Genomic DNA, 12010 nt, shown 5'->3' on the forward strand with positions numbered 1-12010 from the left:
CTCTTCCTGTTGGCAGCTCAACTCCTCCTGAGCCAGTGATTTTTTTTTTTAAGAGATGGGATCTTGCTATGTTGTCCAGGCTGGATTTGAACTCAGGCTCAAGCCATCCTTCCACCTGAGATTCCTGAGTAGCTGGGCCTACAGGCACAATGCCATGCCTGGCACCACTGATGTCTGAGCATTTGCCTTAGATGAGCAGAGGAGCTGGACTCACAGTTTAGAGTCTCCTTAAACCTTGAATGCAATGAAGCCCATCCTGACTAGCTTACATATTAGATGGCTGCATTAACCAGGACTTTTGTCCCCACTATCTGTGCCACAAACTGGGCAAATAGTTCCTAAATAACTTGCTTTAAGTTGTGCCTGTCATGGTTAAAATGCTACCCACAAATACTAACAAATTGAATATCAAATTCTTATCCAGTAGTTTGATCCAGTGGCCAGGGTGCCCGGACAGTCATTCCCAGCCACCCCAATTGCAAGGTCTGCCGTTAGCACATTTCTCCCTGTGGATTGGTAAGTGCCTGCCCCAGACCATGCCTGGGCTGATCAAGAGAGGCCTGATTCTTGCATCGTCTCGAGTGTAGTTGCCTGCTACGTTCCTAAAATACTACTTTAAAGAAGAGAGCTCTAGTTGACTCTGTATGAACATGTTCATTTGTGCCTTTGCCAGGGTCACGTCAATTGCAGACAGGTTGAATGTGGAATTTGCTTTGATCCACAAAGAGAGGAAGAAGGCGAATGAAGTGGACCGGATGGTCCTGGTGGGTGACGTGAAGGACCGCGTGGCCATCCTCGTGGATGACATGGCTGACACATGCGGCACCATCTGCCATGCTGCGGACAAGTACGCAGGGCGGTGGGGAAAGCGTTAGGACTTCTCACTAGGAAAGGGAAGCACATCAGCTTTTAGAAACTGGGCTCTATTCTCCTGATTATTGCTGGTCTTGGCAGTGGAGTTTTAGACCAAAGGAGATTCTAGGCCCTTTCATCTTTATACCTCTTTCTCGGGTAGAAAAGAAAGCATGGGCCTTTTCGTTTTCCAGGGTGACCTTGTAGTGTACTTGAAAAAGGGTCAAAGAAGGTGCTTCCCTTTGCCCTGAGCACAAAAAGAAAGATGGTTTTTCGGGCTTCTTCAGTCCCTTGCTTCCTTCCATTTGGCTTTCGTGCCAGCCTTCTCGGCCACATGGGTGTCTGAAGGATTTGTAGACCTGCTGTCCACTATGGAAACCCCCAGCCACACATGGCTGTGGAGCTCTTGGAATATGGCCAGTCTGATGAGATGTGCTGAGAGTGTAAAAAGGCCACTAGGTTTGGAGACTTAATATGAATCAATGAATATAAATATCTCATTTACATATATGTTTTTATATTGATTACACATCAAAACAATGACGTTTTGGCTATATTGGTTTAAACGGGTGGCTCTCAAGCAGGAGTGATTTTGCCCCCTCGGAGACATATGGCAATGTCTAGAGACACTTTTTGTTGTCATGGCTGAGGGGTAGGGTGTTGTTAGTGGGTAGAGGCCAGGGGTGCTGTTGAATTTTCCCATAATGCATAGGACAGCCCCCATGACAAAGAATTATCCTGGCTCAAGTGCCAAGGTTGATAGTCCCCGATTTAATGGAATACAAAGTGTTTTGCTCATGCTTGAATGATCCTATCTTAGGTTAATAAATGTGAGTAAAATGTGTTGCATTTTTCTTTTACGGAGCACACTCTTTGCTTTTACCATTCATACTAGGGGAGAGTATGCCAAGAATATTTGCATACCCTTAATTTTTATCTTCTGCTGTTCTACAGGCTGCTGTCAGCTGGAGCCACCAAAGTGTATGCTATCCTTACCCATGGGATCTTCTCTGGACCAGCTATTTCCAGAATAAATAATGCCGCCTTTGAGGCTGTTGTCGTCACAAACACAATTCCGCAAGAGGACAAAATGAAACACTGCACCAAGATTCAGGTAGTGTCTACGCCGCAGGCAGCCAAGCAGCCAGGCACCTACTTTAGATCCCTAAAAATAGCATCATGTCTTCTGTGTGTGTGGCTCCTTGCTAAGGCACATGCTTGGCAGAGGCAGCAGCTTCTCATGATGGCAGGATATAAATCATATTAGATCCCTGAAAAAGGCCGGGACCAACAGAGGTCAACGTTCGCTATTTAGAAATAGAGAGTGAATAAAATCACAATAGAAAAACGGTCAGAAACGGGCTGTGCTAAAGCTAAACTTAGAATTATCATATGACCCAATAATTCCACCCCTAGATATATGCCCCCCAAATTTGGAAACATATTCAAACAGAAACTTGTACAGACATGTTCATAGCAGCACTATTCACAATAACCAAAAGGTAGAACCACCCAATGGCCATCAACAGACAAACAGACGGCCAAAGTGTGGTCTATCGTTACGATGGAATATTATTCAGCCTTTAAAGGGAAAGAAATCCTGACGCATGCTACAGCATGGATGAACCTTGAAAACATCATGCTAAGTGAAAAAAGCCGGATGCAAAAGGAGGAATATTGTGTTTCTGCTTCTAGGAGGTACCTGAGATTGGAAAATACATAGAGACAAAGTAGAATGGTGACTACCAGGGTCTGGGGATAAGGGGGGCGGTGGGGAGTTATCTATTGTTTAATGACTATATAGTTTTTGTTTGGGACGATAAAAACAGTTTGGAAATAAATAATGGTGATAGTTACACACATTAGGAATGTAATTAATGCCAATAAATTATATACTTAAATGGCAAATTTGATGTTATATATGTAAATTTTAAACTGATAAGAACAGACACTATACTTGATCTTAGTGAGATAGATAGATAGATAGATAGATAGATAGATAGATAGATAGATAGACATTCACACAATAAAAAAAATGGGGGTGGGAGCAGCAGGCTGAGCGGAGGATCTTCAGAGCTTTGCTCCTTCCTTTCCCTGCTGATTGGATGCCCATGGGCCAACAGAGAGCTGATAATCATATAGATAGCAATTGGCCTGAAATAAGTCAAAGGGTTTGAGCTCCATTTTGCCTCTATGTCTCTGTGAACCTTGGCAAGTCATTTTTTTTTTTTTTTTTGAGACGGAGTCTCACTCTGTCGCCCAGGCTGGAGTGCAGTGGCTGAATGTCAGCTCACTGCAAGCTCCGCCTCCAGGGTTTACGCCATTCTCCTGCCTCAGCCTCCGGAGTAGCTGGGACTACAGGCGCCCACCACCTCGCCCGGCTAGTTTTTTGTATTTTTTAGTAGAGATGGGGTTTCACCGTGTTAGCCAGGATGGTCTCGATCTCCTGACCTCATGATCCGCCCATCTCGGCCTCCCAAAGTGCTGGGATTACAGGCTTGAGCCACCGAGCCCGGCCATGGCAAGTCATTTCATTGCTCCAAAGCCTCATCTCCCATCAGCAGAGCGTGAAAGTGCATCACAGTGATCTGCTTCATGATTTCTGATTCCTCAGAGAGAAAAGCAGTTTGCTTGACACAAAGCAGTAAGTCTGAAAATGGTCAGAATAGCGATGTCATATATTTTCATGCCTGATTAGTAGTAGTTTAGGATGGGAGTTGGCACACTATGGCTCACAAGTGAAATCCAGCCTGTCATCTGTTTCTGCAAATTTTTATCAGAGCACAACCATGCCCATTCATATATGTATTGCCCGTGGCTGCTTTCACGCTACAATGGGGAAGTTGAATATTTGTGACAGAGACCCTCTGGCTTCCAAAGCCAAAAATGTTAACTATTTGGTCCTCTATAGTTTGCTAATCCCTGAGTTAGAAGATCACAGTTGTGCTTTTAAATGACGCAGTCAGCGCCTTTTCAGAAACAGAAAGAAAAACCTTCCAGATGACGATTAAAGTTAATTTAAAATAACAAATGCCCCTGGAAAAGGGTGTCTCTGGTTAACAGTATCCCTGAAAAGCCTCCTGTCTCTGCACTGAAAATCTCCCTTCCAGGATCCCATACGGGTCTGGTTCAATGGGTTGTAATTTGAAGACATACCCCAAAGCTGTCTGTCCTCTCAAAAGTGTGGGAGGTTTCGATAGCAACACATCACGTATGCTACAGAAATTGTTTCTCAGCTTTCCAGCTGTTCAGTTTTTAAAGAACTCTAACTAAGATGTCCTGCTTCCCTTCTCCCTTTGTTTTTCTCGTTGGCATTTAGGTCATTGACATTTCCATGATCTTGGCCGAAGCAATCCGAAGGACACACAATGGGGAATCCGTGTCCTACCTGTTCAGCCATGTCCCGCTATAAATCCAGAATGGGAAGTGCCCAGCAAGCCTACTCTGACTTCTGACTTGTTTTTGTTTTCTGGATGTTTAGCTGTAGGTACTCAGCAATGATAGGTTAATCACTGGCAAAAGCATCCGATCTTTGTATATGCTAAGATTTATTGTTTCCCCTTCTAAAGCGCAAGATCATTTCTTTCCAGTTTTTGGGGAAATGGTGGTGGTTATTTGGTCTTTAAGTGAACTGTCTTAAATGAGAAACGTTTTTGTCATTTTGACTTTTAACGGGTACAGGTGATCTCTTCCTTTGTTCTTTCAATACTTTGAGGCGACAACTTTCAAGTATATAATTTCATTGTGGAAGTCATAGTTTATATATTTCGAGGTTGCCAAAGGTGACTTCAGATTAAAACCTTCTGTGTAAATATATATGATAATGCCTATGGACATTTGGGTAAAACCCTGTATAGAATTAATTAGCCTTTTACTTTGGAGTGAACCTTGGAAAATTTATAATTATCATACCATGGATTTTGAATGGTTTTTTTTTTGATAACTCAGTTTCATATAAACCATCTTGGTTATTGTGCTTAATTTGGACCAAATTTTATTTAGCTTAATATGGACACTGACACATTTTGGGGGGTATACATCAGACATATCAGAACAGTGTAGTTCTGGATCATTTTTTAAATTACCTCTTCTAAAACATAACTGTCACTTACTGAAATGCTGCATCCTAAAATTCCAAAATTATATTGAGCAATCGCCAAGGCCTAAAGCCAATTGACCTTTAAAGGTAATCATTTCAGCTAACATTAAATTTAAAGCCTAAGAATGTATAGAGCTAGTTTTAAAATAATGATCTCAGATTTTTAAAAAGGATATAGGAACCTGCATTGTCATTCTCTGAATTCAGAACTGATGGTTTCTATCATTATTTAGCCCCACCTTTGTATTTTAATGTCCTTCAGAATACTTTTATGAACCAATGAGACTGGACTTAGCCACACACAATGGAAATTCAGACCTTGACTATTTGGTTTTTCCAGTTCACAAAGGTGATGAAGACTGTCTTGGGAGCAACTTAATCCCAGAAGTTGTACATTTCTTGCAGCTCCTGGCGTGGAAACTTAAGTGAGACCACCAAATACATTGGTCCTGTCCAATTCTACTGAATGGGGGTGGACTTGGCACTTACCTGGCCAAAAACAGGAGCCAGAGAAATATGAATATAACCAAAGTTGTTTAGCCTCCATCTTAAATTACGTTAGTCAACTTATAGATATTCATATGATCACTTTTCTTTTTAGATACTACATCAACTAGATTCAGGAATATATCATTTGCAGTGCTTGTATTGGTTTAAAATATAAGATTTTAAGCTCCTCTAACATTGTACTAAAAAACTTCAATAAAATCATTCTGACTGCTTTCATAGTTTGTATTATCATTGTGGAGTAATATTTTTTGATGGAGTGATGTGTTGCAGTACCTGAAAATGTTTGCTACTTTACGATTATAGTCCAGCATACAAAATTACAGAAGAGCCAGAAGTTAATTGATGTCAGCTGTTTTCCATTTTGAAGGTGTTTCTTCCTGAAGAACTTACTAGCAATCTCCTTTCCCCCAAAGCATAACAGCTGTGCCACATAAGGTGTCCAAGTTGTTAATTCCACATGTTTCCTATAAAATTAAAGATGGTACAGTGTGTTCACACATCAGAGTAGTGATGTTCAATATCCATCTATTGGAGCAAACCAAGCTTAAATGTAGGCTGCATAAAACTTGTTCTTATTCATTGATTTCAGAAGCACCGAGAAGGATTCCTGTCTCCATAGAACAGCCTGTTCAGTGGTACTTCAAACTACTCTCGTGAGTGCAAAGTAAAGTCATAATTACGTGCTCCTGGTGAGGCTCAGCTGTAAAGTATGTGTAACACTAAGAATGGCAACATGTTGTCTTAAAGTCACAGTGAAATATGAAGAATTACAGCTAGGTCCATCTGAGAAAAAGGGTGATCACAGTGTGTATGAGAGAACAAGATAGAATGTATTAGAAAGGAGGAAGGAAGTGAAGGAGAAGTGAAAGCCAAAGACACTTCATCAGCTTTACAATTGCACTTAATAATGATGTCACACCTCTTCAGAGATGTTTCATTTCCTATGGCAAGTCCTGTCTAATCCGCTGGCTGAACTACAGGGGACAGGGAAGTGGTAAAGGGAAAGATGGAGTACTAAGGCATGCAGAGGTTGGAATCACGCTGGGGAGACCAGGAAGGGCTCAGTGATCACCATTAGATGGTTCATGTCAGAATTTTCCAGAGCCCTATGGTGTGTTCCAATGTGGACTGACGCAGGACAGCAGAGGGTGTTTGGTACATGATGTGTTTCAGCAAGGATGTCCCAGGGAAGAAGGGAGTTAGAGGCTGAAACATACTCAGCTATCCTGTATCTAAATTGCGTGGAATCAACAAGGTTCCTCCTTCTCACTACCAATATTTATCTTCCTGATTTATCTCCCTGTGCCCCAGGAACACATCCCTCCACCTTTTTTCTGACCCTGCTTTCCAAGATCACATCCTGGGTGGTTTCCTTTATTGCAGTCTTTGAGCTCTATTTCCTATTCTGAAAGCATAATGCCCAGGAACACAGACTTCACCACTTACCAGAGTTTTAAAACCAACAGCAACAAGGACCTTGGGTTGGTTACTTAACCCCTATGCCTCAGCGTCCTTACATGTGAGATGGGGATAATAAATGAGTGTGAAGTGTTTAGAATTGCTCGGTTTGTACATTAACTTCAGTTTTTAGAGAGCGTCTCCTGAACTACCCCTAGAAAGAATGTAAGGTATGAAGAGGCAAGATTTTCATGCGTTTTCTAGGTGTTAAGCCTAGAAGGGAACAGAATGCCCTCCTGCCATTTTAGAAGGGCTACATTGTCTTGGCATGTGACTGCCTCAGTGAAGGGTAGCATTTAGGTGACAAATAGTTGCATGTTAAAAACAAAAAAACTTGATTATGCTTAAAGTAGTGGTTCTACCAGCATGTCCCGTGGCAGCGCTGGTTTTGCCCACCACATTAAAATTTTTTTTGCCCCAGGGCCAGCACTACCAAGTAGAATATGCATATGCTTTTAAAGCTGTTAACCAGGGTGGCCTTATATCAGTAACTGCCAGAGGAAAAGACTGCTGTAATTATCATACAGAAGAAATACCTGACAAATTATCGGATTCCAGCACAGTGACTCACTTACTCTAACTGAAAACACTGGCTGTCACTGTGATGACCGGAATGACAGCTAACAGCAGATCCCAGGTACAGAGGGCACGCTATGGGGCAGCTAACTGGAAATACAAGTATGGCTGAGATTCCTGTGGACATTCTGTGTAGAAGAATTGCTGATACTACTCAGAATGCTACAGTGAGGTCTCCTGGTTGTTGTATGATTTTCACTGGTATAGATGAAGAACAAGGCTCTCAGGTGTGAAAGTGTGATCCTCCAGGTTACGGCTGTGATTTAAAGCCACTGCAGCAGGAGTTAAACAAACTGAGTTAACCAGTTTCCTTGAAAAAAAAAAGTGAAAAATTTGATTGGACATTTGAACAGACAGTGGAAACTGCAATTACATGCCTGTCTACTGTTTTATCAATTGATTTCAAACCTTCAGAAATAGAAGTTGGAGTAGTGACGGTTGAAAATCCTAAATTCGGGATTCATACAGAAGCAGAGATTGATGCGCTCACATTGTTGTTAGTTTACCAAATCCATGATGCCACTTACCTGTGTGTTTGGTAACATCAAACCATTATGGACGTCCCTGGACTGAAAAAGGAGCCTCTCCCACTCCTCCTACTACTGAAGTGGTTAGGACTCTATAAATAAAAACAATGCTTTTGGAATCTCAGCATTTTGGGAGGCCAAGGCAGGTGCATCACCTGAGGTCAGGAGTTTGAGACCAGCCTGGCCAACATAGTGAAACCCCAGTCTACTAAAAATCCAAAAATTAGCCAGGCATAATGGCGCATGCCTGTAATCTCAGCCACTTGGGAGGCTAAGGCACGAGAATCACTTCAACTCGGGAGGCAGAGGTTGCGGTGAGCCATGATTGTGCCACTGCACTCCAGTCTGGGCAACAGAGCGAGACTGTCTCAAACAACAACAACAACTTTCAGCTGGATGCTGTGGCGCATTCTTGTAATCCCAGCTACACAGAAGGCTGAGGCAGTAGAATTGCTTGAGCCCAGGAATTTGAGACTGGCCTGGGCAACATAGAGAAACCCCATCTCTTAAAAACAACAGCAATACTTCCAGTGGGCAGTAGCAACAATAGATAGGAATGAATGCCATGTGATTATAGAGATAGTAATCAATTGAGGTCATTTACAACAACCTGATTTCGTTGTAGCCCTCATTCACCATCCATCCCATCATAAATACAACCAAAAGTGGTGCCCAATATAAATGGGAAGAACAGTCTTCAGTATCCTAACAGATGAGTTCTGTGGCCAAAAGAAAAGCCGGCTAAATAAATTTTACATTTTAAGAGAGTGATAAAAAAAGAGAATAAGAAAGTGAAAAACATAATGCAGTAGAAAATGCCCTAAATTGGGAGTGTGGCGATCTAGATTCTGGTTCCTGATATGCTGCTAGCAAGCTGGGTGACCTTGGGAAAAATGTGTACGCCACTCTGAGTATGAGCATCTTTCTGCAAAAATTAGAGGAAAGATGGTTGCAGAAGTCCCCAGCAGTTTTAATAGGCGATGCCATTTATTCTAGATGTAGTTGGAATAGTGCTAACTGAAGGCACAGATGGTTGCTCTCCATCGGGTAACCAACTTGTTTTGGTTTGCCTGGGACTTTTCTCAATTTAGCCCTGGAAGACCTATATCTTAGGAAACCCCTCAGTCCTGGGCAAACCAGGACATTTGGTCTCCTGTTCCCTCTTCTAAGGTGGATAGTTCTGCATCCCCAGCACCACCGTGGTAAGGAATCCAACGAGCATGGCTTTGATCTTGTGCTGGTTGCAAAAACAAAAAAGCAGGCTATATGATGAGCCCAACAATGTACAGGGGACCTGTGGCATTACAGGTCTTTTAAAATCTGTTCAATTAACCATAGAAGCTCAAGAGCTGTAGTCACAAAATCAGAGAGAAAAAGCAGGGGCACCTTTAGAAAATACCTTCAAGTCTGGCTTGATTACCAGTCCTTTGGCACAGCTACCTTTAACACCTTAAGTGGTCTTCAGAGACCCCAGGAAACAGTCCAGACAGAAGGCAGAGTGCTCTGAAGGGTACCTGATGTACGTTGTCCTTCCGCACATTAAGAGATTCTTAACATTTGTGAGGGCATGGCCATCTGTGTCTGAGGACCTGTGATTCTCTGATTTTCCCTCTATAAGGAGTGCTAAATCTAGTATTTTCTTGCATGGAAACTAAGACTGACCATGAATTATGGACACATTTTAAGAACTAAAAGTGAACACGTCACTCTTTAAAGTCATCCTAATGATTATTTCTGGGCATATTTTAATGTACATTTACCATAGGATGAGCTCAGTATGTGCCATTGACCTTTACTCACCAAAGGAACCAAGGAGCGACCCTAAATTTCTTTTCTTTTTCTTCCTTTCTTCCCTTCTTTTCTTTCCTTCCTTCTTTCCTCTCTCTCTCTCTCTTTCTCTCTCTTTCCTTTTTTTTTTTTTTTTTGAGACAGAGGGTCTCACTATATTGCTCAGGCTGGTTTTGAACTCATAGCATCAAGCAATCCTCCTGCCTCAGCCTCCAAATAGCTGGAACTACAGGTGTGCACCACCATGTCTGGTGCAACCCTAAATTCCTTTAAGCCTCAGAAAACTCTGAGGACCAAGGCTATGGAACAATCTTCTCAAGAATCAAAAGAAAGATAGGCAGAGATCCCTCTCCACAGCAATGGTGGTCTGACCTTGCATTAATTTCTGCACCTGAATGCATTCATAGCATTCAAAGGGCAATTCTTTCTTGAACACTGACCAAGGCTCATTCTTTGTCCTACAATAGTCAGGCTCCTCTGAATCCTCTCCTTGACCAGGCCTATCTTGGGCTTCCCTCTCTGTCATTGTGGAATTTAGTTTGAGCAAGAATCCTGTGAAGTCAGTTTATCGAACAAACTCCTGCCCTTTGTATCTGACCACCGTCAATATCTTATCACCCAGGCTTGCCTTTAGCAAGAATTCTGTTTGAGTTGATCTAGCAAGAATCCCTCCTACCCCTGATGTTTCCTTAGTGATTTTCCATCCACTGCCCCCAACCCTGTTCGTTGCTTACAAATCTCCACTTGTCCTTGTAGGAGTCAGAGCTGAGATTAATCTCTCTCCCCCACTGTAAGACCCCATTGCAGTCCGTGGTCCCTAAACCTATCACAAAGACCCCCTTGAATGAAGTCTTCCTTAGTGTCTTCAATGAATGTGATGAATAACTTTTTTTTTTAACAATACAAAATTCATAGAAAAAGTCCTTGAATTAAAAAGCACTCTGGGGAAAACCAGTTGGCACAAGAGTGATTTTGGAACAGTCAATAATCCTCCACTGATGTGCACTGGTGCAGCCATAAACACACTTTCAACCCTTGCATTTTGGAGAAGTTTCATTACATGTACATAAATTAGGAATTTTAATACATTGGAGAAATACCACTTGCTTCTCTGTATTTTGACTCATGTGAACATCTTGGCTTAGACATATGTCAAACGGAAAATTCATATTTTTAGTCCTTCCACAGACAAAATGAAGGAGTTGATCTTGTTTCTTTCATTCATTCATTCATTCACTCAACAGTTCCTTATGAAGCCTCTATTAGTATACCATAGTGTTAGGATGTGGCTGTCATATAAGTACTAGATAAATAAAAGACATGAATAAGGCTTACGTGAATCTAGCCTTCAGAGTTGACACAGGTCGTTTTTTTGTTTGTTTTTTTTGTTTTTTTTTGAAACGGAGTTTTGCTCTTGTTGCCCAGGCTGGAGTGCAACGGCACAATCTTGGCTCACGGCAACCTCTGCCTCCCGGGTTCAAGCAAGTCTCCTGCCTCAGCCTCCCGAGTAGCTGGGATTACAGGCATGTGCCACCACGCCAGGCTAATTTTGTATTTTTAGTAGAGATGGGGTTTCTCCATGTTGGTCAGGCTGGTCTGGAACTCCCAACCTCAGGTGATCCACATGCCTCAGCCTCCCAAAGTGCTGGGATTACAGGCATGAGCCACCACGCCAGGTGACACAGGTAGCTTTATGCACAATCATTTGATGTCAACAACACAGAAGTATGATGGCACCATGCTGTAGGCAGGATAATTTATTTGGAGTGTGTGAAACAGTGGGGTGACCAGGAAAAGGCTAGGAATGTGGCCTGCTGGGTTCAGTTCTCAGCAGTGATTCCAACACTTTTTCCCCCTCCCCAGATTTTCTGGTATATCAGGCTTTGTTCTTTTAGTATTTGTGTTGGTGTGTTCCTACTCTTTTGGTATTTAAAAAAATTGGAAATCGGAATCATTTATATTTTAAGCCTACAAAGACAGCTATATTCAGCATTAAAATGCAAAAAGAACAAAGGTGCACTTGTTTAAAAAGTATGTGACCCCATCTCTTCCAGATTAAAAACTTCCTGCTAGATACTCCATTGTCTGCAAAGCCAATTCTGGTATACTTCTACTGTTGAGGATTTTTTCCTACATTTATTAGTTTCTCATGTTTCTCTTGTATTTTCCTGAGAGCCAATTTTATCCACAATAAACTTCC

The 12010-nt window shown here is 42.0% G+C and overlaps 1 protein-coding gene and 1 pseudogene across 2 annotated transcripts in view; both read left to right on the forward strand.

Annotated features, from left to right (window-relative positions):
- PRPS2 (phosphoribosyl pyrophosphate synthetase 2) overlaps positions 1–5677 on the forward strand; it is a 33858-nt gene extending 28181 nt beyond the window's left edge. For both annotated transcript variants that reach the window (XM_005592966.4, XM_045384522.2), the window contains exons 5-7: positions 674–847; positions 1807–1966; positions 4172–5677. In XM_005592966.4, the coding sequence (XP_005593023.2) occupies positions 674–847; positions 1807–1966; positions 4172–4264 (427 nt within the window). In that variant the 3' untranslated portion in view covers positions 4265–5677. The remainder of the gene's footprint in view (positions 1–673; positions 848–1806; positions 1967–4171) is intronic.
- Positions 5678–7285: 1608 nt separating this feature from the next.
- LOC135969306 (proteasome subunit alpha type-6 pseudogene) lies at positions 7286–8037 on the forward strand (annotated as a pseudogene).
- Positions 8038–12010: the final 3973 nt, after the last annotated feature.

Source organism: Macaca fascicularis, chromosome X (genome assembly GCF_037993035.2).
Source record: "Macaca fascicularis isolate 582-1 chromosome X, T2T-MFA8v1.1".
In the NCBI taxonomy this organism is placed as follows: domain Eukaryota; kingdom Metazoa; phylum Chordata; class Mammalia; order Primates; family Cercopithecidae; genus Macaca; species Macaca fascicularis.